The following is a 25,790-nucleotide window of genomic DNA, read 5'->3' as shown; positions in this document are numbered from 1 at the left end:
TCAATTATTCCAGTACTTCTTCCATTTTTCGATCATCCGCTCGTCCATGGCCAGCAAGCGAGGTGAGCAGGATTACCATGGAGTTTTCACCACGAAGACGGTGGTAGTCCACCCGAAAGCTCGCCCTCCTCTCACCTCTTCCTCCTCCTCCTCCTCCTCTTCCACCCTCCTCCACCTCTCCAACCTCGACACAAAGTGCCCAGCTCTCATGTACTTGGTCTTCTTTTACCGACCAACCCAACCCCCAGCCTCCTCCTCACTTTTCTCTTCCTTAAAGAGAGGCCTGGAGGAGGCCTTGTCTTCCTGGTACCCCGCCGCGGGCCGCCTCTGCTTCTCCCCACCCTCGGGGAAGCTCACCGTCGCCTGCACCGGCGCCGGTGCACTCCTCGTCGAGGCCGCCACCGCCGTTAAGATCTCTGATCTCGGCGACCTCTCCCAGCCCAACGACTTCCTCGACCGTCTCGTCTTTAAGCCTCCCGTCCACGCCCCGCTCGAAGAAACACCTCTAGTCGTCGCTCAGGTTAATTTTCTCTAGATTAATTCGTCGATCGATCGATCGAGCATCGACAATTATATATATTTTTGTCGAACACTACTTATAATTGCGAATTAGGTGACGAGGTTCGCGTGCGGTGGGTTCGCGATCGGCGTGGGCACCAACCATGCCTTGTTCGACGGGGTGGCCAACTACAACTTCCTGAATGCATGGGCGAGCAGGGCAGTGGGAGGGGGGAAGCAGATCTGTGATCATCATGAGCCAGTAGTACTGCACGAGAGAGGCAGGCTTCAGCTGGCAGCACTTGATCAGCATGACCATGGCGGCGACTTTAACGATCAAGAATTCATGGCCCTCGGCCACCTCCATCAGCTCATCAAACAGGCCGCAGCAGTGCGTGAAGAGGAGAGGAGCCATGAAGATCAGATCAAGATGGTGCTCAGGACATTTTCTGTCGGGTGTGGCATGGTGAGCAGGCTCAAGAACAAGGCGGCTTCCAATTGCACTTCCTTTGAGGTGGTCGCAGCTCACCTTTGGAAGGTATTTATTTATTTATTTATTTGAAGAAATTATGATTCAATTTTATTTTTTTATTTATGCTTTTAATTTCTCAGTTCGTATTATAGGATTATGGATCTGTGAGTTAACAAAATTTACTTAATTGGTAAGTACACGCTTAATAGTTTAGAAGTTCTTGTGATTTTTCCGAGGACTAATTAACAACTATTGATATCAGAATTTACGGTCATATTTCTTTAGTTTTCAGTTAAGATCTCTATCAATGAATTTCATAGTTTTGCAAATTATTTTACTATCCTTTTATTTTCTTATCCGGGTAAAAGTATTTATAAAAAGGTTTCAGGATTGAATTACCATGTGAGTTCATAGATTATGAAGTAAGAATTGTAAATTTCAAACGACACAAATCTTTTGTTTTTATTTTATTTTTTTTAATAATTCTATGTTTTGAAATTTTTCTTATTGTATTATTCATTCTCCTCATCAAATTTACTAAATAAAAGTCAGACTTGATTTTTTTTTTTTAATTTAAGCATCGAGATCTATATATATTTTAGTTTGATTAAATTTGATATTTTGTATCAGTTTTTTTTAGCAACTATGAACTATTTACCTATCACATTCTGTTCTCCATTTAAAAAAGGATGTTAATGAATACAATTAATGATTAATTAAATAATTAACTAGAATAATTAATTATATTTAATTATCTATAGGCTTCTTAACATAATAGTATTATATCTTAATGATCAAACTTTTTAGTTCCACATGCAATATCATCTTTTTATCATCGTAATGGTGTGATGATAAAATCTCGAAGCACCTAAATCATCTAGTTTGTAGGCTAAAGAAATCCATCCTTGTCGATGTATTTGGTTAATTAAAGCCTATTTAAAAGCATGTACTTGCTTTGGTCCATTTGGAATATATACGTATGATGATGGCTTTCTTCTTAATAACTCCTTCATAAGATTAATTAGGATAATACATAAGTTAAGACGAATCAAATTTTATGGTATTCAAGTCTATTTGATAAGAAAATCGAGCCAAGTTAAACTTAAAATGAACCAAATTGTTATGATTATTTATAAGTATGTTTTCTTTTTTAATGAACGTTCGTTTAGATATTATCAAGTTTTCAATTCAAAATTTTTTTTTTGATTGTTTTAAACTTTTATATTTTAAATTGTTTATTGAATTTGATAATATAAATTTATTTATTCATTTAATTTTATTTATTTATTTAATACGTCAATAATAATTTTTATTGATAAATATTATTCATGAATATTATTTATAAATATTAATAAGTTGAAAACATAGTTTAACAAATTATTTAAATTTGTTCAATAGTCAATCAGTTCATTTACACCCTAGGATTAATTGTTTAGTTTAAAATTATATAATAGTTCATTAAAACAATATGAGATAATTTAACTTGGTCTGAGTTAATTAAAGATAAAGTTTATTTAATCTGGTTTTTAAATAAAAATATAAATTGGAGCATTATTTTGCAAAATTTCAGGCACGGACCAAAGCCCTCAACATCGCCGGGCACAAGACAGTTTGCCTACAGTTCACCGTCGACGCCCGCGACCGCATTCGCCCTCCGCTGCCGCCCTCCTTCGCCGGCAACGCCTTCGTCCTCTCCTCCCTCCTCTCCACTGCCGCCGACCTCGACCGGCTCCCCTTCGCCGCCCTCGTCCTCCGCATCCAGGCCGCCAAGCGCGCGGTCACCCACGCCTACGTCGCCCGCTACGTCGCCGCTCTCGGAGAGACGGCGCCCCGGACCTCGCTCCCGCCGCTGCCAGAGCTCACCATGGTCTCCGACTGGACCAAGACGCCGTACCACCGAGTTGACTTCGGCGCCGGAGAGGCCGCTTACGTGGCGCCCTTAGCCACGCCGATGCCGCAGACGGCGTACTTCTTGCAGAGCCCCGGCGAGGCCGGGAGGGTGGACGTCAGGATTGGGCTGCCGGAGAAGAGCCTCCGAGCATTCGAAAGCTATTTCCTCAGTGGATTCTGAGTCTAGTAATTTTATTAAAAATACCATAGATATAAGAAAATAATATCAGCAGAGGTGCATGAGATGAGATGAAATTATGTACCTTAAAATAAGGATCTGCTACTGTGAAACAAGGCATGTTTTCTGCTTCAGGGCTAGAAGCAGATAGTTTCGATATTATATATATCTATAGTTGTATTTAAAAAGAAAATTCAGAGACCTTCAACCACATTTTTAAAAATATAAGCTTTTATATATATATATATATATATATATATATATATATATAGGATTTCTATGCTGCGGACTCAACTGTGCGAACCGTTGCGGACTGCCCTTGTGACAAAGTCCGCTGATCCTGTCCGAACCAAGAGTCAACGGACACTGGGCACGTGGCGCTCCCTGTTGGATCCTCGAGCGCTCCGGCGAACCTGCAGCAAAACCGAGCCGGGAGGGGTGTCCCGGCGACGGCCCTCCGACGCTCAAGTTAGGCGAGGAATAACGAATAGGTGACCTCAAGATGAAGATTTTTCTCCTACCTCCCGTGAAGAAATGAAGGCCTTATATAGACCTCTCGAAGAAGCCTGGGCGCGCCAGTCGAAGCAACCACCTGCCTTTGACCATGCCCAGGTATGGGTCTGTCAGAAGGGTCATGCCCAAATATGGATCTGTCAGGCAAACGTCCATGAGACCATACTGCTACTGTATCAACCTTTCCATGATGTGACGGCAAGATCCTCCATCGTGCGATCTTGTGTACGGCCTAATCATCCTTCTGTTGATATCCCATATCCCGAGCTGAGCGCATAGGCCGCTCGGCCACCTTTATACCCTCGCCCCTATCCTGGCCGAATGGACCACCCGATCGGCCCTTCGGTCCCAGCCGAGCGGACTTCCGCTCGGCCCTTCGGTCTTCCTGCCTTGGCGTCGGAAACCCAAGCCCATGGATGAGTTATCTCTAGCTCCGTTCGGACCATTACCCGCTTGGCCAGCCCTCCATCCGTCCTTAGGTTGGGACCCTTCAGAAGGTGGGCCCCGCATTCTTACCGCCGGATCACTTGCCTTCCCTTCAAGTCTAGTCGAAGGAGGAAGTGAGTCCGACTGACTGGACCATATGTGTCCGAGCGGGCGGTCGTCGCCTTTCCGTTGCTTATAGTATTCGTGGGGCCGTTCGGCCCTTCCTCCAAATTCAGCCGCTCGGCTCTTCGTTATGGTGGTCTTGTCGCTCAACAGGAATGTTTGCTTGTCTAAATCTCCTTGAAAATCACTCAAATCCTCTCCATTAAGTCGAAGCATGCGCAGTATGGGCGCATTAATTGCGCTCGGTGACAGAGTGCCACGTGTCGACCCTTGTGTGACGGCGGCGTCACTTACGATGGGACGCCTCCGTTTAAAATGGACGACCCGATGGTGTCCTTGTTTCCCGTGACCTGGATCGGACGGTGGAGGCCCATCGACTTCGGCCGTATAAAGCCTTAGCCCTCCTCCGCCTACGCATCTTTGCCCGTGCTTTGCCCCCCTGCCTCTTCTGTTGCTGTGGCCTCCGTCGATCCAGCTCCTGTTCTTCGGCGCGGATGTTTATAGTCGATCGGCGCGGCTCTCGATTTTTAACGACGGTGCTCGTCGGCGCGGATGTTTATAGCCGATCGGCGCGGCTCTCGATTTTTAACGACGGTGCTCATCGGCTTTCCGCTCGGCTTTTATAGACGTCGGCTCGTCTCTCGATATTTAACGTCGGAGCTCGACGGCATGGATATTTATAGCCGGTCGGCGCGGCTCTCGATTTTTAACGACGGTGCTCGTCAGCGCAGATGTTTATAGCCGATCGGCGCGGCTCTCGATTTTTAACGACGGTGCTCGTCGGCGCGGATGTTTATAGCCGATCGGCGCGGCTCTCGATTTTTAACGACGGTGCTCGTCGGTTCGTCCGCTCGGATTATTTATAGACGCCGGCTCGTCTCTCGATATTTAACGTCGGAGCTCGACGGCACGGATATTTATAGCCGGTCGGCGTGGCTCTCGATTTTTAACGACGGTGCTCGTCGGCGCGGATGTTTATAGCCGATCGGCGCGGCTCTCGATTTTTAACGACGGTGCTCGTCGGCTTTCCGCTCGGTTTTTATAGACGCCGGCTCGTCTCTCGATATTTAACGTCGGAGCTCGACGGCACGGATATTTATAGCCGGTCGGCGCGGCTCTCGATTTTTAACGACGGTGCTCGTCGGCGCGGATGTTTATAGCCGATCGGCGCGACTCTCGATTTTTAACGACGGTGCTCGTCGGCTCGGATGTTTATAGCCGATCGGCGCGGCTCTCGATTTTTAACGACGGTGCTCGTCGGTTCGTCCGCTCGGATTATTTATAGACGCCGGCTCGTCTCTCGATATTTAACGTCGGAGCTCGACGGCACGGATATTTATAGCCGGTCGGCGCGGCTCTCGATTTTTAACGACGGTGCTCGTCGGCGCGGATGTTTATAGCCGATCGGCGCGGCTCTTGATTTTTAATGACGGTGCTCGTCAGCGTAGATGTTTATAGCCGATCGGCGCGGCTCTCGATTTTTAACGACGGTGCTCGTCGGTTCGTCCGCTCGGATTATTTATAGACGCCGGCTCGTCTCTCGATATTTAACGTCGGAGCTCGACGGCACGGATATTTATAGCCGGTCGGCGCGGCTCTCGATTTTTAACGACGGTGCTCGTCGGCGCGGATGTTTATAGCCGATCGGCGCGGCTCTCGATTTTTAACGACGGTGCTCGTCGGTTCGTCCGCTCGGATTATTTATAGACGCCGGCTCGTCTCTCGATATTTAACGTCGGAGCTCGACGGCACGGATATTTATAGCCGGTCGGCGCGGCTCTCGATTTTTAACGACGGTGCTCGTCGGCGCGGATGTTTATAGCCGATCGGCGCGGCTCTCGATTTTTAACGACGGTGCTCGTCGGTTCGTCCGCTCGGATTATTTATAGACGCCGGCTCGTCTCTCGATATTTAACGTCGGAGCTCGACGGCACGGATATTTATAGCCGATCGTCGCGGCTCTCGATTTTTAACGACGGTGCTCGTCGGCGCGGATGTTTATAGCCGATCGGCGCGGCTCTCGATTTTTAACGACGGTGCTCGTCGGTTCGTCCGCTCGGATTATTTATAGACGCCGGCTCGTCTCTCGATATTTAACGTCGGAGCTCGACGGCACGGATATTTATAGCCGGTCGGTGCGGCTCTACGGTTTAACGTCTGGGCTAGACGGGCTTCGAGCCTAACTCCTTACCAGGTCGAGCGACCTTGGCCTTCACATCTTATCTCGCGTTTGGACAGTCTTTGTGCCCGGCCGAACAGCACGGGTCATTTGCTTGCAAATATAATCGGCTGGGGAGCCTTCGCTATTCGGGCGCCTGGCTCGGATAATCTACATGCCCCTTCCACCCAGCTCGGAGAACGTACTCCTGGCCGAACGGCCCAGGGTCTGCTGCGTCGAGCATTTTGGCTCGGATAATTTACCTCCGTCCGACTGGTACGGGGCCTTCAATTTTAGAGCGCTTGGCCCGACCCATTTACCTCCGGCCGCGCGGCTCGGGGCCTTCGTTCTTTTGTTGGCGATGTCTTATTTGTTCTCTTGATTTTTCGTTTCTGCATTTCAAGTATTCAGTCGAAAAAAAGTACATAAGATGATTTACATAGGCACACCTTTTACCCTGCCCGGTAAGGCTGGAGGTGGTTCGCGCTCCACGGTCTATCTAGCTGTCGACCTTCCTCATCCTCCAGATAATACGCGCCCGAGCGGAGCTTTTCGATGATTCTGAAGGGACCTGCCCATGGAGCTTCAAGCTTGCCGACGTCGCCGACCGGCTTGACTTTCTTCCAGACAAGGTCGCCGATCTGGAATGATCGGGGAATGACGCGCCGGTTATAGTTTTGCTTCATTCGTTGTCGATACGCCATCAGCCGAACGGACGCCTTTGCCCTCTCCTCTTCTACAAAATCCAGCTCCATGTTTCTCCGTTCGGCGTTGTCCTCATCGTAGCTCTGGATCCGGGCGGACTCCACGCCGACTTCAACCGGAATGATGGCCTCGCCACCATATACCAAATGGAACGGTGTGACTCCTGTCCCTTCTTTTGGCGTTGTTCGGATGGCCCACAAGACGTTCGGCACTTCATCCGGCCAACTTCCTCCCAAATGGTCGAGCCGAGCGCGCAGAATACGGAGAATTTCCCGGTTGGCCACTTCAGCTTGACCGTTGCTCTGAGGATAGGCCACGGATGTGAAGTGTTGCTCAATGCCGTAGCTCTTGCACCAATCCTCTAACATCTTCCCTGTGAACTGCCGCCCGTTGTCGGACACTAGTCGGCGAGGGATGCCGAACCGACAAATGATGTGTTGCCAGATGAATTTTTTAACCATTTGTTCAGTGATCTTTGCTAGCGGCTCGGCCTCCACCCACTTGGAGAAATAGTCTACCGCTACTAGTAAGAATTTCCTCTGCCCAGCCTCCATCGGAAATGGACCGACAATATCCAATCCCCATTGGTCGAACGGGCATGAAACGCTTGACGCCTTCATTTCTTCAGCCGGTCGGTGGGAGAAGTTGTGATACTTCTGGCATGAAAGGCAGGTAGATACTGTCCGAGCGGCATCTGTTTGTAAAGTTGGCCAAAAGTATCCGGCCAAGAGGATCTTCTTGGCCAATGAGCGCCCGCCCGGATGACCCCCGCATGATCCTTGATGTACTTCTTGGAGGATGTAAGCTGAGTCCTCCAAGCTTACACATTTCAGCAACGGGCGCGAGTAAAGCTGATCTCCGATGAGTGTAAACCGACCGGCTCTTCTTCTGAGGAGCCGGGCTGCATATTCATCGGAGGGTGTGGTGCCCGAACGGAGAAATTCTATAATAGGTGTCCTCCAGTCGCTTGGAAACGTGAGGCCTTGCATCCGATCGACGTGCGCCACCAGCAGTACTTTTTCAATTGGTTGCTGAATGGCAACGGGTGTTATTGAACTCGCGAGTTTGGCTAACTCGTCTGCTGCTTGGTTCTCCGTTCGGGGAATCTTCTGTATAAGAACCTCTCGGAAAGTAGCTTTGAGCTTTTCGAAGGCCTCAACGTAGAGTTTAAGCCGAACATTATTGATTTCAAAGGTGCCAGAAAGTTGTTGAGCGGCCAACTGCGAATCCGAATAGAGAGTCACCCGACCGGCACCCACATGCGGGGCTGCCTGCAATCTGGCTATGAGGGCTTCATACTCTGCTTCGTTGTTGGTAGCCTGGTAATCCAGCCGGACGGATAGGTGCATCTTTTCTTCCTGAGGTGAAAGTAGTAAGATTCCGATCCCACTTCCGAGCCTAGTGGAGGATCCATCCACATATATTCTCCACATAGCTTCCTGCTCTGGCCTTTGCACTTCAGTCACAAAATCAGCCAAGGATTGGGCTTTGATCGCCGAGCGGGGCTGATATTGGATGTCAAATTCACTTAATTCTGTCGTCCACTTGATGAGCCGTCCGGACGCTTCTGGATTCAACAGTACTCTTCCGAGTGGACTGTTCGTCCGGACAATGATGGTGTGAGCCAAGAAATACGGTCGAAGGCGCCGAGCGGCTAGAACCAAAGCAAAGGCCAACTTCTCGAGGCCCGTGTAACGAGATTCAGCATCTTTCAAAATGTGGCTTAAAAAGTACACCGGCTGCTCTTCGCCGCTCGCCTTCACAAGTGCCGAGCCTACAGCATGCTCAGTTGACGACAAATAAATATAAAGTGACTCACCCCCGATCGGCTTGGCTAGCACTGGCAGAGAATTAAGATATGTCTTCAATTCTCCGAACGCTCGGTCACATTCTTCGTCCCACTGGAACTTAGTAGCCTTGCGCAGGATCTTGAAGAATGGAAGGCTCCGGTCGGCGGTTTTGGAGATGAATCTGGACAAAGCAGTTATCCGACCGGTCAGCCGTTGTACTTCCCTTGTATTTCTTGGGGGCGGCATGTCTTGCAGAGCTTTCACCTTGTTGGGATTTGCTTCGATTCCCCGCTCGGTCACTATGTACCCCAAGAAACGCCCTCCTTTTGCTCCGAACAGGCACTTCTGGGGATTTAGCTTGACTCCATATTTGCGCAGTGTTCGGAAGCTTTCTTCCACATCCTTGAGAAGATCGGCCTCTCGGACAGACTTAATGAAAATATCGTCCACATAGACTTCCAGATTACGCCCGATCTGCTTCTTGAACACTTTGTTCATCAAGCGTTGATAGGTGGCCCCGGCATTCTTCAATCCGAACGGCATCACATTATAGCAATATGTGCCGTCGGCCGTTACGAAGCTTACTTTTTCTTGATCTTCCCGGGCGAGCGGCACTTGATGATATCCTTGATAGGCGTCAAGCATGCAAATTAATTCGCAGCCGGCCGTAGAGTCCACCAACTGATCTATCCTGGGCAGGGGATAAAAATCTTTGGGGCATGCTTTGTTTAAGTCCCGAAAGTCGATGCAGACTCTCCACTTGCCGCCCGGCTTGGAGACTAATACTACGTTAGCCAGCCAGCTCGGGAACTGCACCTCGTGTTTCCTCCCGGATGATGGCGTTCTGCTCGGCACTGAAATCCCTTTTCCTCTGCTTCACTGGCCGAGCGTCCGGTCGGACATGCAATTCATGCTGCGCCAGGCTTGACGAAATTCCGGGCAACTCATGTGTCGACCAGACGAAGACATCATGATTTCGTTGGAGGCATTGGATCAGTTCCTCCTTTTGCTCCTCCTTCAGATCAGAGGCGATAAAAGTCGTGGCCTCCGATCGGGTCGGATGAATCTGAACCTCCTCCTTTTCATCATAAATTAAAGCAGGAGGTTTCTCGGTAATGACATTTACCTCGATTCGAGGCGCCTTCCGAGCAGAGGTGGATTCTGCTCGGATCATCTCGATATAGCATCGCCGAGCTGCTAACTGATCCCCCCGTACTTCTCCCACTTTGTCTTCGACGGGGAACTTCATCTTCTGGTGGAAGGTTGAGACGATGGCTCGGAATTCGCTAAGCGCCGGTCGTCCCAAAATGATGTTGTAGGACGAAGGAGAGTCGACCACCACGAAGTTTATTGTCCTGGTCCTTCTGAGCGGCTCCTCTCCCAGCGAAGTAGCCAGCCGGATCTGTCCAACCGGCTGGACCTCATTGCCCGTAAACCCATAGAGCGGGGTGGTCATGGGCAGCAGCTCGGCTCGATCAATTTGCAGCTGATCGAACGCCTTCTTGAATATGATGTTGACCGAGCTCCCTGTGTCAACAAATATGCGGTGAATAGTGTAATTTGCTATTACCGCTTTAATGAGCAGAGCGTCGTCGTGGGGCACTTCAACTCCCTCTAAGTCTCCGGGCCCGAAAGTGATTTCTGGTTCACTTGCCCGTTCTTGGCTACAGCCGACTGCGTGGATCTGCAACTGCCGGACGCTCGCCTTTCTGGCTCGGTTGGAGTCTCCTCCGGTCGGCCCACCAGCAATAACGTTGATCTCACCTCGGGAAGTATTGCTTCTATTTTCCTCTTCCCGCGCGGACGGCCGGGACCGCTCTCTGGACGCTCGGCGATTCTCCTGTCTTGGGGATCGGTGCCGATCGGGCGTCTGGTGATGTTGCCTCTCGGTGCGGGTCCGGTCAGCTTCATGGGTCCTTTGTCTCCTGTCGATGGGAGGGGACCGTCGTTCGGCTTTCCTGGGAACGGGATTAGCCACGAAGGGAAGACTTCGACAATCCCTCGTGTTATGCGTATCCGTCTGGTGGAAGGAGCAGAACATAGGGGTCCACCTCTTCTTTGGTTTGGGCCGAGCGGCAGCCACTTCTTGTACGTGCGATCTGGTGTGGGGGGATCGGATTGCTTCGGCCCTCGGTCCTCGTGGTGGCTGCTGAGCGGTATGCTGTTTCCGCTCGGCCTGAACAGGTGCCCGCTCGGTTGGAGTTTCCTTTTTCCGAGCGGCTTGCGCTTCTTCCACATTTATGTATTCGTTGGCCCGATGCAGCATGTGATCATAATCTCGGGGCGGCTTTCGGATGAGCGACCGGAAGAAGTCCCCATCTACAAGGCCTTGCGTGAAGGCATTCATCATCGTCTCCGATGTGGCTGTTGGGATATCCATCGCCACTTGGTTGAACCGCTGAATGTAAGCTCGAAGCGATTCTCTCGGCTCTTGTTTGATGGCGAACAAGCTGACACTTGTCTTCTGATAACGCCGACTGCTAGCGAAGTGGTGGAGGAAGGCCGTTCGGAAGTCCTTAAAGCTAGCGATGGATCCGTCCGGCAGCCTCCGAAACCACCGTTGAGCCGATCCCGAGAGAGTCGTAAGGAAAACGCGGCACTTTACTCCGTCTGTATATTGATGGAGTGTAGCTGTGTTATCAAACTTACCCAGATGATCATCCGGGTCCGTTGTTCCGTTGTACTCGCCGATCGTCGGAGGCACGTAGTGCTTGGGTAGAGGGTCTCGTAGAATAGCCTCCGAGAATTGGCGATTGATCCGCTCGGGAGATGAGTCCGCCCGGGGAGCTTTCCCTTTTCTGTCATCCCGCCTTGGCATTTCGTCTGAAGAAGAGCCTCTATCTCTCCGAGCTAGCGCGGCTTCAGGGGTGCGAAATAAGGCCCGGTGGAATGCGACGGTGGCTAGAGGTGCTTCCGCTCGGCCGACCGACGCAGACGTTGCTTGTTGCTCCGGCCGTTCGGCCGCTGCTTTCTGTTTTTGTTCCACAAGTTTGGCGGCCCTTATCTCGACTAGAGCTTCGAGTTCTTCCGTCGAAAGCGCCACCGTGTGTTGTCGTCCAGCCTCGTCCATCGTTCTTGTTCGGATGCAGGTGCGTTCCCACAGACGGCGCCAATTTGATCCTGTCCGAACCAAGAGTCAACGGACACTGGGCACGTGACGCTCCCTGCTGGATCCTCGAGCGCTCCGGCGAACCTGCAGCAAAACCGAGCCGGGAGGGGTGTCCCGGCGACGGCCCTCCGACGCTCAAGTTAGGCGAGGAATAACGAATAGGTGGCCTCAAGATGAAGATTTTTCTCCTACCTCCCGTGAAGAAATGAAGGCCTTATATAGACCTCTCGAAGAAGCCTGGGCGCGCCAGTCGAAGCAACCACCTGCCTTTGACCATGCCCAGGTATGGGTCTGTCAGAAGGGCCATGCCCAAATATGGATCTGTCAGGCAGACGTCCATGAGACCATACTGCTACTGTATCAACCTTTCCATGATGTGACGGTAAGATCCTCCATCGTGCGATCTTGTGTACGGCCTAATCATCCTTCTGTTGATATCCCATATCCCGAGCTGAGCGCATAGGCCGCTCGGCCACCTTTATACCCTCGCCCCTATCCTGGCCGAATGGACCACCCGATCGGCCCTTCGGTCCCAGCCGAGCGGACTTCCGCTCGGCCCTTCGGTCTTCCTGCCTTGGCGTCGGAAACCCAAGCCCATGGATGAGTTATCTCTAGCTCCGCTCGGACCATTACCCGCTTGGCCAGCCCTCCATCCGTCCTTAGGTTGAGACCCTTCAGAAGGTGGGCCCCGCATTCTTACCGCCGGATCATCCGCGTTACAACATTTTAATTCACTTCTCGCCATGAGTCTTGCAGAAGCCCTTATTCTCCTCTCGTCGCATCTTCCTCCCGACGCTACCCTAAATCGCCGCATCTTCCTCCCGACGCTGCCCTAAATCGCCAACTTCCTCCCGACGCTACACAGACTCGTCGCATCTTCCTCTTCCTCCCGACTTCCCCCCAAATCGCCGTAGATCCTCTTCCTCCCGACGCTGCTAGACTCGCCGCATCTTCCTCTTCCTCCCGACGCTGTGCCCTAGCTCGGGACAGAGATCCCCTCGCCCAGTCCCTGTGCCCTAGCTCAGGACAGAGACCCCCTCGCCTAGTCCCTGTGCCCTAGCGATTTTCCTCCCTCCCTGTGCGCGAAGCTGAAAAATCGGGAAGGTGCAAGTTCCGCTGACTGGATGAAGACCTCGCTCTCTGTAAAACAAACTAAAATAGGGGAAGAGGTCCCTGACGTTGGCGCCCCAACACTAAGTTAGAAACAGGAGAGGAAAAAAATGAGTACTAAGGATAAAGATTTTTTCTCACCCTTCTTCGTACATGGCATGCCCCTTTTATACATTTTCGAGCAACCTTCCATCTTCCCATGCTTAATAATATTGATTACTGACAGAGGATATTTTTGTCTGGACTTCTTCTCATTTAATGATAGATGAAGTGTTTCTCATTCCTTTATCAATTATTCTTCCTTTTCTCTTTTTATCATTTTATTACTTTATTAAGTGTATTGATATTTTATCATTTTATTACTTCATTAAGTGTATAATGCCAATGTCATTTTTCGAGCTAGACAGGTGGCCCGCTCAACTCAGGCTCCTCGCCTGTGTAGTTTGTTCTCCTACCGACTGGTCGATCAAACAAGGGTCTCTCCGATCGACTAATGATCCGCTTCCCTGGTGTTGATCATCTTTGACTTTGATCTGCATCATGGTAATTGATTCGTATTAGATAGGCTCTTACCGCTGCATCAATATATTTTTAAATTTTAAACAAATTAAAATAGAAAAACAATTTAGCTTTCTAAAATTAAGAGTATTTTTTTTATATACGGTATCAAGCACTTATAACCCGATCGATTAATCAGGCTCATATTTCAGCCATAAGTAAATATAGAAAACGTAGTGCTTAGCTTCACTAATAGTTTAATTATCATACATAAGAATCGAACTCTGAAATGCATGCTGTCTCCTACAATCACATTAATTTTGAAAAAAAAAACTAAGAGTATTCTGAACAAATAAAATGGAGCAGAAAATTAGGGGATGTTTTATTGATGCGTTTAAAAATAAGGGAATGAAATGATAATAAAAAATAATATTTAAATTGTGGGTTTGAGAATAACATTTTGAGAATGATTATTAGATTTATGAGAATCAATTAAACTCATATAATTTAATGAATTTCATTTCTATTTTTATACTCATTCCATCATATTATTAAATTCATACTCATGGTCATTTTCATAATTTAACCAAACACCCTCTTATTTTCTTTTTGCCAAAGTTTTCACCCGATCCGAATCGCCACCGCTCTTGGTTCCTACTATATAACATCCGAAAGCAAGTTTTTCTTGCTGGAGAATCCACTCGCTTGGCTCTCAACCTATGGAGACGGCGATGGTGGAAGACACCGCCGCGTTCGAGGACGATCAGATCTCGTCCATGACCACGGAAGACATTGTTAGGGCCTCTCGCCTCCTCGATAACGAGATCCGCATCCTCAAGGTCTCAAACCCTAGCGCACAATTGATCCTTCCTCCCTCTCTCTTCCCCACAATATAGGGTTTTATTTATTTATTTATTTATTTATTTTATGTTTCGTTTTTATTTTGATAATTTTGTTATGTCATGTTACGGTGTTGGTCATAGGATGAGATGCAGAGGACGAATCTCGAACTCGAGTCCTTCAAGGAAAAAATCAAGGAGAATCAAGAGAAAATTAAGCTCAACAAGCAGTTGCCTTACCTCGTCGGCAACATTGTTGAGGTTAGATGCTTAACCACTATTTCTCTTGTATGGATTAATTTGTCTACTTATCTTCATCTTGATCCTGTTGAAAGGTTTGTGATCATTTAGTTACCTCAAACATGCAGAAAGGTTTCGCCCAGTCCATGTGATTTCTAAGATAAATGTGTTTTTATGTGATAAGCATAGCATTTTGTTGTCAGTGTACCTTGTAGATAAATTGCTGCTAAATTCTGATCTTCCGAGTATTTTTATTTTTTTTGTTGAAGACACGTAGCTTATTTGAAATATGCACTGTCTTCTTAAATTTTTTCCTTAATGTCTCGGATTTCTTCTTTTCTTCCTTTTTTTTTTCCCTGTACCCTTTTCTTCTTCTCCTATTGATGCTTGTGCAACTTCGGATAAGTTATTCTAATTACATAATTCAGTTTGTACTGACCCAGTGTCACTGCTCTATCAAAAAACCTGTTATATTTATTGTTTTATTTACATTTTTTAAAGAATATATGTCCTAAATTGTCCTTTGGGGATGGAGATATGGATAAAGCATGATCCTCGGGGTGATAGGGTATATGTTTTTTTCTTGTATTTTCTATCTTGTGCTTTTATGAGAATTTTCTTTTCTTTTGTTCAACAAATGACCCAATTTTAAATTGTCTCAATTATTTTATCTATTTTTCTCTCCATTTTGTCGGTTTTCCTTTAGTATAGTAGACACAAATAAAAGGTAGATTAACTAAGACAAGCTGATGAGATTGCTAACCCTATAATATTTTTCAGATTTTGGAGATGAATCCAGAAGAAGAGGCAGAGGAAGATGGTGCAAACATTGATCTTGATTCTCAAAGAAAGGGCAAATGTGTTGTATTAAAAACTTCCACCCGACAAGTAAGATAACTATTGTAGCTTGTTTCAACTATTTTTTTCTTGTGTATCTGTGCATGCACGCATGCACAATATATGTTAATCAAGAGTTGTCCGTAAGATCTGGAAAAGTATATTGAAAGTTTCACAAAGCTTCTACTGGTTCTGAAATTTAATGAATCATATGTAATCGTAAATTTTCCATCTTTTCCTTCTTATTTGATGTTCCATCTTTTAGCCTTTTAGGGTGTTACTGCTTTTGTCTTTTTGCCAGAGGTCAGTCTGAAAAGGAAATAATTGTGGTTATTATGTGGCTTGATAAACTTTTATCATACCGATTTAAGTTTAATTCACTTGGTGAACCAAACTCTCTCCAAACCATAATTGATTCAGTTTATACACAAATATATTTATACCTATAACATTGGACACAAACTTATATTCACAAACAAAATTATACGTGAGAGCATTTGAGTCATTCTTGTGAGTTCTGCCTATCGGCCCTATCCTCTAAAATTTTCCATGTTTGTGTTGGCTGGACATTGCAGAAGAATGCAATCTCAGTCGAGCATTGTTATGGCCTTTAGAGAGATTGATGATAGAGGATACAGAAGGGGACGGAATGTGGAGGCTATAGTCCGCTCGTGTAAGGATGGTGTGGTCAACACTATAGCCTCAATGGCTTAGCATAAATCTTATGCTAGTGGTGGAAGAATCCTAAAGGTTACATCAATTGAAGCTGTAGTGGAGGGGAAAGAACCTTTAAGGGATTTATGGATGAGATCCTCTTGAAAGTTCAATGCATATTTGGTGGAGGTGACTAAGATTGGCTTGTGATACCAGTATAAGCTTAAGATTTGCAATAGAAGCTGTGGTGTTGCAAGACAAGAAGGGGTGTCGCAGTGGAGATTGTTTTGTGGGGTCGTTATGCATGTGGCTCATGATCTATCCTTGATCTCAACTGGGAAGAAGCTAAAGGGGCAGTCCATGCTGCAGGGGAAGTAGCTGGAAAGGTGGTTGTTCAAGGGTGACCGACCACGAACATCATGTATGGTTTAGTTAGGGAGATGGATTGATCGCAGCGAATTGTAGATGCAAACCAAGCAATAAACACCAAAGGTGAACGAGTTGTGGAGCTGCTAGATGAACTAACCAAAAAAATAGAACAAAAACCTTTGCCAGTAATTGCCACCTGTACCAATTGATGCAACATGAAAAGTTCCATTATAAAACTCAAACAACTCAACTCACTGACGAGGAAAATATTATTCAACTGAAAGATGAAGCATTACAAGGGATCCTAACCATTTTTTTTTTAAATGGCTATAAAGCCGATTCTCTATAAAAATGCAAAACTCTAAAAAAATTCTAAATAAATCTAAATAATCTTTTTAAAATTTAAAATGATAGAATTAAAACATTATGTTAGATCTAATCTAGTGAATCATTCTAGTAGGGCAATCAGTTGATTGGCTACCTCTTTCCGCTGTCCATATAGCGCAAAAAAGAAGGTTCATTCTCCGAGTTGGTCATGAATAATGCCATTGGGTCATGATTATTTACATAGAATGGACAATTTTTGTTAATTTGTTTCAGTTCTTGAAGAATGTTGTCTGCTTATTCTTTTTGTTTATTTTCCTTCCAGACAATTTTTCTCCCTGTTGTTGGGTTAGTTGATCCTGATAAGCTAAAACCTGGTGATCTTGTTGGGGTGAACAAAGATAGTTACTTGATCTTGGACACTCTTCCTTCAGAATATGATTCACGAGTGAAGGCAATGGAAGTCGATGAAAAGCCTACAGAAGATTATAATGATATAGGAGGTCTTGAGAAACAGGTACTACAACTTTGTTTATGTCAATGCAAGTAATGAGTCCAAATTCATAATCTATTCAAATTTTGCTGCACAGAACTCCTTTCCAGCATTGATTCCTTAGTTATGTTCTGCTGATCTAATAATTAACGAAAAACATTGACAAAAAATTTGGTAGGAAGTTTTGTCTAAATCTACTTGTTGATTTGTCCAAAAATTTTCAGATCCAAGAACTTGTTGAAGCTATTGTTCTGCCAATGACTCACAAGGACCGTTTCCAGAAACTAGGAATTCGTCCTCCTAAAGGAGTGCTTCTTTATGGACCACCTGGAACTGGTAAGACATTGATGGCGCGTGCATGTGCCGCACAAACAAATGCAACTTTCTTGAAATTGGCAGGGCCTCAACTGGTTCAGGTAACATGCGCTTTCTTCTTCTTGTTATTTCTTTGATTTAATAATATATCTAGTAGCTTTTTCTTTTGGTGAAATTTACCTAAAAGGTTATGTGAAGAGCTTAACAGTTCTACACTGTTTGATCTACACAACCAATTCAATAGGAAACATGTGTGCTCTTTTATATGAGAAAGGTAGCTTTTAAACGTCAACAATTTAGTTCAAATAATAGAATAAATTAAAATATTCATGATTTAGAGATGAAAAGAAATCACATATACTCTTCGTACACTTTTTTTTGTCAGTAATAAATTTTCTGTTTGTGGTATTATTTCCTTTCCTAGTTTTACATAACTGTTTACAGATTCTTTTTTTTTTCAGTAATAAATTTGCTGTTTTTTGGTATTATTTCCTTTCCTTGTTTTACATGACTGTTTACAGCTGCAATATTCTGGTTCTGTTGTCAGCATTTATCCAATAATTTTTCCCTCCTGTATTTACACTTAACAGCAACTGAGCTTATTTACATGCTAATATTTGCTTTCTTCTCTATTTTTGGACTTTGGGACAAAGGTACACCATTCACTATCATCAAATACATCTTATCTTTATGGCAATGTGCAACAAAGTTTAGCAGCAATATATCAGAGTAACTAAGTTTTTTGTGTTATGCGTAATATTACACTTAAAGGGTATAATGAAGCTATATGGAGGGATCATTGTTAAAGACGTTGAAAGCTCCAACAGATGGTCTTTGTTGAATAGACCAAGGAAATGTGCTTTGCATTGTCCTCCAGACAATCTTCTATGTGATGGAGCAGGTAGTGAGAACTGTCCAATGGTCCAAGCTATCCCCAATAATAAAGGTTTCGAAAAGTAAATGTAGGCAGTATGTTGGTTGACCCATTGCATAGCCCATTCAGGCCATATGTAGATATATAATGTTGTTAATATTGGAATATTAAAAAACATTAATACTGATCTAAATTGTTTATCACTTGGAAAATAATTATTTAAGTTAATGTTATAAGCTACTACATAGGCCAACTTACGATTTAAAGTCAAATATTTGATTTAGTTTAAATAAATTAAATTAGTTTTTTTAAACTGAATAATTAGACTGCTTATGTTATATGCTATGCTGTTCCCTCAAAATCTAAGTGGCTGCTTAAGTGGGAGCTTTGAAGGCCATGCCCATAGTGGATAAATTGTATGCATTTTGGTCAAATATTGTATATTGCACCCCTTAAGGCTTAGGTAATTTGGTTGGCAATGATAGTTTGCAGATATCCTCTTGTACTTGTGTTTACACGAGACAACATGAGTATGAATAGAAGTCTGAGCAGTCAGACTTGTCTAAGAGAGAACAATTAATGGAGGACAAACACGGAAGACTACCTACTGCTGGACTTTGTGAGCAGACACATCATCTATAGAGGGAGGAGAATTTGATTGATGAATTGATGATGTTGTGGAGAGAGAGGGATGAGCGCTCACTCACAACGTTTGGATAGACATAGGAAGATATGCCAGGTGGGCTCAATTTTTTTTTTTGGTGGGGTGGGGTGGCGGCGGCTTAGAGGTGGTTGACTTGCTGTTTGTTGCATGTTGCAAGAGTGGCTGGGTGCTTATTTAGGGCTGTGTAAATGATACTAGGGTGGGTGGGTTATTTTACCTTTTGGTTATGTTAGGGTTATTCAATAACTTTGGGCTGGATTGATTGAGTTATATAATTTTAAGAATTGGGATTATGTTAGCTATTTAATAACATTACATTGAATTGGTGAGTTAAGGCTATTTAATAATATTAGGATTTATCTAATTAGTTATTTAGTATTTACTAAATTTTATTCTAAGTTAGAATATGCTGATAATTTTTCAAGGTTTGTTATACCCTGTACCCATATCCTAGATTTGGACTATGAAAAAATTCCATGTCTGACATTTCCATACCCATGTTGCATACCTGAACTCAAGTAACATAATTGGAAAAGAAAGGATTCAATCTCTTAAAGAATTAGATTCTTGTTAATATTATTTTCCTTCTTGAAATATCAGCTTACTTGAGTTTTGGTTCATTCTTTAGCCAACTTTTGCAGATGTTTATTGGTGATGGAGCTAAACTTGTTCGAGATGCTTTCCAGCTAGCAAAAGAGAAAGCTCCATGTATCATTTTTATTGATGAGATAGATGCTATAGGAACCAAACGTTTTGACAGGTATGGTACCTTTTTATCTCTTTCTCTGTCTCTGCACTTATTGGGTTTATTGGTCAACAAGATATTTCTTCTTCATGTAACATGCTGATTTGAACAGAATGCAGAACATTTTTTGAGCAACTCATTTAACTTACATTAAGCAATTAATTTAGAACTATGGTCATACAAATAACATAGTAAGCCAGACCGACTGGCATGGTGCACTACATTGTCATGATGGAACTTTCTCTGATACACCTGAAAAGGTCCCTGGTCCCTGTTAGTAAACACAAGTTTGTCTAGGTCTGTTCCATTCGGGCAGCTTATTGATTCCTCTTCTAGCTATTGGCAATTTCCATGTTGTATATGTTTGACTGTGTGACCGAAATGAAATGTTCAAATTGGTGAGTGAATCGCCTAACATGATGCGGTCCATTATGATCCAGGATATACTGTAAAGGAATTATACATGCATGAACATTTTCATAGCTAAAAGTGTTAGAAATATCATGTAAAAAACCTGGATAAAGCTAAGGTGACCTGATATTTGGTGAACTGCATGTTGACTTGAACATTAACTTTGTCGAGTCTAGTGGCAAGACCAACCTAGAGCCACTAGTTATTGATTTTATTAATAAATTGGATTCAGTTAGTAAAAAAGATTAATAAATCCTTTAACAAACAAATTTTCTGTTACAAAGAAATACATTCCTTTTACTACATTATAATTTAGTCTATAGAACGTTTGCCATAATTTAATACTGGCTGACAATCTAATGCAACCCTCAAGCCTTTTCATCCGGGCTTAGGAGTGACATTTGGTGGTTTTATAATTTAGTTAATAATTATAAAAATCAAATCAGAAATCAATCTAGGCCTCACTCCATATTGATATAAAATTTATGGTACATTTGGAGTTAATATTGATAGAAAATTAGAATAATCAACTTATAATTGTATTTTAAGTGAAGGATTTGCCCCCAGGATGTAGCACATGGGTGCATGACTTAGGCATAATGGCGTCGATTCCTAGGAACTGGCGACATGTGGTCACCCCACCATGCGCCTAATGTACTTACATTTACCTCTCTCCATATCTGTGGGGCCGCCACTAAGGGGGCCACTAAGGTAGCGGATCTACCTTTTTTTTTTTTATTAAGTGAAGGATTTAAAATATTTTTAGAAGTACTCATTATTAGGTTAGGCTAAAATAAGATAAAGAATTATTTTCCTATCTCCAAATAGTCCAGTGGCTTTGGCAAATTTGTTCCAACCTCATTTTCAATGATCTCCATTCCAGATCCTTATTCTCTTCCTCATGGGTCTGAAACAAATTTGGTGTGCATTTGAGGAAGAAAATCACTGATTCCTCTCGATTCTCACAAGCTCACTTGGTCCATCGTTGTGATTTCCAAATGTACCTGCCATTGTTCTCCCACTCACAATGCCTATCAGACAAAATTGGTTTGGCTCTTACCCTTCCTGATCTAACTTGGATTGGTTGAGTTTAACAACTATGATTTAGATTGTGAAACACAATATCTTTGTCATGTCACTTAAGTAGCTGCACTTTGTCCTTTGAGTTTGTTGAAGGTATTTCACTTTAAATAATTTTTCAGGGTCACATGACATACATTTATTTGCCATTGATCATGTTAATCAGTTCAAGCACCAGAAATTTACTTCTCATTTTGAGGATCATAATTCTTAGCAGGCCTTTACTGTCAAATTATAGTTTTGACTTTTGACTGAATCGCTAGTTGCACTTGTTCAAGAGACCATTCTTGATGTTTCACTGGTGATTGATGTAAAGTCAGTGTTATATGCCTTTACTGCTTATAAAGTAATTTATTGTCTCAAACTCAAGTGTATGCATTTTCTAGGGGCTTCCCATACTTTGTTATTTTTGTAATGGAAGCAATATTATTTTTTAAAAAAAGTTTGTTTTAATTTTTTTGTTATTAAATTTTTCTGCATCATATTGCATGCCATAATTATATCAGTACTATTTCATGAGACTGAAAAATTCTCCTTTTGCAACACTTGCAGTGAAGTAAGTGGAGACAGGGAGGTGCAACGGACTATGCTGGAATTGCTAAATCAGCTTGATGGTTTTAGCAGTGATGAGCGTATAAAGGTCATTATTATTACTCAGCTTATGGTGGATTCAATTTTACTATATCTGCATGCATGTAACTTGATAATCAGATATGTTGAATTAGTCATCACTAATCTTCAACAGATTCATCACTTAATTCCTTTCTTCTTTGATTACTCTATTGGTTTTCTACACCCTTCATCCTATACACAAGATTATGCATGCCATGTGAAAAGCACTCACATCCATATGTCTAGCAATGGTCCATGATTTTGTCTGATCTGTCATTTTTCCTTGCATAAGCTAGTCATAGCACTAATGGCCCTTTTATATTTGCATAAGGAAGTTAAAAAATGGACGATGAATGAGGGGAAGGATAAGAGTAGGATATTCTTACATCTGTTTATGTGGATGGAAGGATGGCATAAATTATTTTTTGTTGCTCACTCCCTGAAACTTCTCTTATGGTTCTTCATTCTTGGCTCTGGTTTATGATAATGATTGGAAGAAGATTTATTTTTGCTGAATCAGCTGGATAGAAGTTTTCAAATTTGTAAACTACACACTACATGCGTTGCATGTGATTGTTCTCTTAAATGTAAGAAAGCAACAATCCACTTTTTTACTTGTGGTTCTTTCCTTAATTTGGTGGGCTTGCATGCTTAATAGGTGATTGCAGCAACTAATCGTGCTGACATTCTTGATCCTGCTCTCATGCGTTCTGGACGTCTAGACCGTAAGATAGAGTTCCCTCATCCAACTGAAGAGGCAAGAGCACGAATATTGCAGGTAACATGATGTATTTTTTTCTCAAGTAATTCCATTACTTTTTATCTTGGGAAAAACAGTCATTACCTGCCAGACTCCAGTCAGTATGGGATCGCACCGGTCAATTTACAGTTTTGTTCTTGCAGCATTGGCAAAACGGATTCAAAAAGAAAAAATTACATTAAATTAAATCAATCTGCTTAAGCTAAGATTATCTTCCTATGTTGAAGTGGTCAACTCCATGCTGATAATGTCTTTTAAATTTAGATCCATTCAAGGAAGATGAATGTCCACCCTGATGTGAACTTTGAAGAGCTGGCAAGGTCAACAGATGATTTTAATGGAGCACAACTTAAAGCAGTTTGTGTTGAAGCCGGCATGCTTGCCTTGCGTCGGGATGCAACTGAGGTTCTGCTTTTGTTGCTTTTAGTTTACATTTGTAAACAGCTTAATCCTGCAGTTTACTTCTTGTTCAATCATCGTATTTACAAAGTCTTCTAGTGTTAACTTTCAGAGAACTGATAACTACACCATTTGGCATACGGGTAAAATACAAGTTTGTGCCTCCTGAAGTTTACTCCTAATTTAGTGTTCTTGAAGTTTGAATCATTTCAGTCTGACTGATAAAGTTACCGAATGTTGTCAATTTTGATCCTGGTGTATCAATTTTGGCTTTGACGATGTTAAATTTCAGTATAGCTTTAGGGGCCAAATTGAGAAAATCAGAGTTCAAATTGATATGCACATTTATAATATCAACAATTGAAACTTCAGGACCCATATTATAATATATATATATATATATATATATATATATATATATATATATATAGATATATATATATATATATATATATATATCTGGGTCAAACTGGCAGCTTGGGTTTCCAGCAGCGTATTTGCATTCTATGATTGTTGCGGTTTGTTCCCTCTTAAGTCTTGATCCAGAGGGAGTCTTCTGGTATTTTTAGATTCTCTGTTTACTTGAGATCTTCTTATTGCCTACAGAGATTCACCGTGTAGTCAAGTGAGGAAATGCTTCATGTATGCTCTTTTAATCTAGTTGACACTGTATACATCTAGATTGCGTTGTCTACAAGTCAATTGGCCTATCAGGCAGTCAGAAAGTGATTGAATAGACTCTAATTATTCTTATGCTTGACTTCATTATATGGTCATTGAACAAAGCAACGACGGTCAACTAATGCTATTTTTAATTCAGGTGACGCACGAAGATTTCAATGAAGGGGTCATTCAAGTTCAAGCGAAGAAGAAAACCAGTTTAAATTACTATGCTTAGTGCCAGGCAGCTAGACGGGTTACCTCTAGCCTATTGCTTTGTTGTTTTAGTCGTGCTATTTTTCTCAGATCCTGTGTTGCATAACCTGCCGGAATTAAGATTAGGTATTACTTAGACTTGTTAAGATAACTATTTTGATTTTTCTTTTTTAATCTTCAGCATCGAAGTCTACTAAATTTCGTTCGATTTTGTGGTCAATGTTATAACAAAAGCGCAAATAGCAGCAACCTTTTTAATTTTGGAACGTAGCTAAACACATTCATTTATTAAATTTTGTGGGACTAGTTATGCTTTACTTGTTACTTGGGTTTATTTTAGAAATGGACTGGCTTGACGTATGACAGCGGAACTAAATATGCATGCATACAACTTGAAGAATGTGATTGTAATATGTCAGGCTACGTAATCGACATATCGCCGCAAATCATGATAAGAACAGGCTGAACTGAGATTTCATAAAGGAAAAGAGGGATCGTGACAAAATAAAGTCTAATCGCATCATTAATTGTTTTCAGGACCTGATTGTTACTTAGCTTCAAATTATTTCAACGAAAATCTCCATGCCCCGATCTAGCTAGGTGGATTATCCTTAGCTTGGTTGTTGTCGTCTCAACAATCAAAATCTGTCTCTTTCTGTCGTTTAATCTAAGAAAACTTCGTGCTATCCAAGGGCCCTACATCGATCTTCTCGTATTGTAGTTGGGGGCAACTTTCCTCAAGGCCCTGTTATCGTAACCTTCATGATCTCAATGACATTTTATAGAACTTTATTATGGCTTCATTTATGCTAATCTCAATCGGAACTTGTAGTTCTCAGTTTCTTTGAGGTATCATCGCTGCTGCCTGATGTGGGATAGCTGCATCTTGCTGTTGCTGGTGCCTCTATGATTGGGGGGGCGGATCTTCTGGTCCCAAAATCCCTGGTCCCTCCCTGGTCCGCACAAGTGATATAAAACTCTCTCACGTGCCAAACACGTGCCAAGCTCCAGCGCCCAAAACTCCCTCCTTGCCCTAGCCTCGCGATTTCTTCTCGTCGCCTCCTCCCAGCGTCGCCTCCCTGGTCCCTCCCTCCTCCCAGCGTCGCCTCCTCCGCAGTGCCAAGCTCTATCGCCCAAAACTCCCTCCCTGCCCTAGCCTCGCGATTTCTTCTCCAGCGTCGCCTCCTCCCAGCGTCGCCTCCTCCGCAGTGCCAAGCTCCAGCGCCCAAAACTCCCTCCCTGCCCTACCCTCTCGACGACCAGCGCTGCCTCCCTCCCTCCGACCTCCACTGCCGCCTCCTCCCAGCGTCGGGGACCTCCAGCGCCGCCCTCGTCGCTGGGAGGAGGCGGCAGTGGAGGTCGGAGGGAGGGAGGCAGCGCTGGTCGTCGAGAGGGTAGGGCAGGGAGGGAGTTTTGGGCGCTGGAGCTTGGCACTGCGGAGGAGGCGACGCTGGGAGGAGGCGACGAGAAGAAATCGCGAGGGTAGGGCAGAGAGGGAGTTTTGGGCGCTGGAGCTTGGCACTGCGGAGGAGGCGACGCTGGGAGGAGGCGACGCTGGAGAAGAAATCGCGAGGCTAGGGCAGGGAGGGAGTTTTGGGCGATAGAGCTTGGCACTGCGGAGGAGGCGACGCTGGGAGGAGGGAGGGACCAGGGAGGCGACGCTGGGAGGAGGCGACGAGAAGAAATCGCGAGGCTAGGCAGGGAGGGAGTTTTGGGCGCTGGAGCTTGGCACGTGTTTGGCACGTGAGAGAGTTTTATATCACTTGTGCGGACCAGGGATTTTGGGACCAGAAGATCCGCCCCCCTATGATTGGCTTTCTTCTTCCTT

General features: G+C 44.2%; 2 protein-coding genes across 2 annotated transcripts; both read left to right on the top strand.

Annotated features, from left to right (window-relative positions):
- Window positions 1–3,246, top strand: LOC122004011 (brassinosteroid-related acyltransferase 1-like). The gene is made up of 3 exons (XM_042558963.1): window positions 1–520; window positions 614–1,036; window positions 2,541–3,246. The coding sequence occupies exons 1-3, from the start codon at window positions 47–49 to the stop codon at window positions 3,039–3,041; spliced, it is 1,398 nt and encodes a 465-aa protein (XP_042414897.1). The 5' UTR covers window positions 1–46; the 3' UTR covers window positions 3,042–3,246.
- Window positions 3,247–14,140: 10,894 nt separating this feature from the next.
- LOC122006664 (26S proteasome regulatory subunit 6A homolog) lies at window positions 14,141–24,170 on the top strand. Its single transcript, XM_042562242.1, has 10 exons — window positions 14,141–14,309; window positions 14,454–14,570; window positions 15,330–15,437; window positions 17,059–17,250; window positions 17,451–17,642; window positions 19,721–19,839; window positions 21,868–21,955; window positions 22,586–22,705; window positions 22,952–23,092; window positions 23,907–24,170. The coding sequence occupies exons 1-10, from the start codon at window positions 14,190–14,192 to the stop codon at window positions 23,982–23,984; spliced, it is 1,275 nt and encodes a 424-aa protein (XP_042418176.1). The 5' UTR covers window positions 14,141–14,189; the 3' UTR covers window positions 23,985–24,170.
- Window positions 24,171–25,790: the final 1,620 nt, after the last annotated feature.

This window comes from Zingiber officinale, chromosome 7B (assembly GCF_018446385.1).
Source record: "Zingiber officinale cultivar Zhangliang chromosome 7B, Zo_v1.1, whole genome shotgun sequence".
Lineage (NCBI taxonomy): Eukaryota > Viridiplantae > Streptophyta > Magnoliopsida > Zingiberales > Zingiberaceae > Zingiber > Zingiber officinale.
The sequence above is the reverse complement of the archived record's forward strand: the minus strand, read 5'-3'. Positions and strand labels throughout refer to the sequence as shown.

What these genes read in the sequence shown, in the direction of transcription:
- LOC122006664 (XM_042562242.1), top strand. Translation starts at nt 14,190, where the DNA reads ATGGAGACGGCGATGGTGGAAGACACCGCCGCGTTCGAGGACGATCAG. An exon ending in ACGAGATCCGCATCCTCAAG is followed by an intron (nt 14,310 to 14,453) that starts GTCTCAAACCCT and finishes TGTTGGTCATAG; the next exon opens with GATGAGATGCAGAGGACGAA. An exon ending in GGAACCAAACGTTTTGACAG is followed by an intron (nt 19,840 to 21,867) that starts GTATGGTACCTT and finishes CAACACTTGCAG; the next exon opens with TGAAGTAAGTGGAGACAGGG.
- LOC122004011 (XM_042558963.1), top strand. Translation starts at nt 47, where the DNA reads ATGGCCAGCAAGCGAGGTGAGCAGGATTACCATGGAGTTTTCACCACG. An exon ending in CACCTCTAGTCGTCGCTCAG is followed by an intron (nt 521 to 613) that starts GTTAATTTTCTC and finishes ATTGCGAATTAG; the next exon opens with GTGACGAGGTTCGCGTGCGG. An exon ending in TCGCAGCTCACCTTTGGAAG is followed by an intron (nt 1,037 to 2,540) that starts GTATTTATTTAT and finishes GCAAAATTTCAG; the next exon opens with GCACGGACCAAAGCCCTCAA.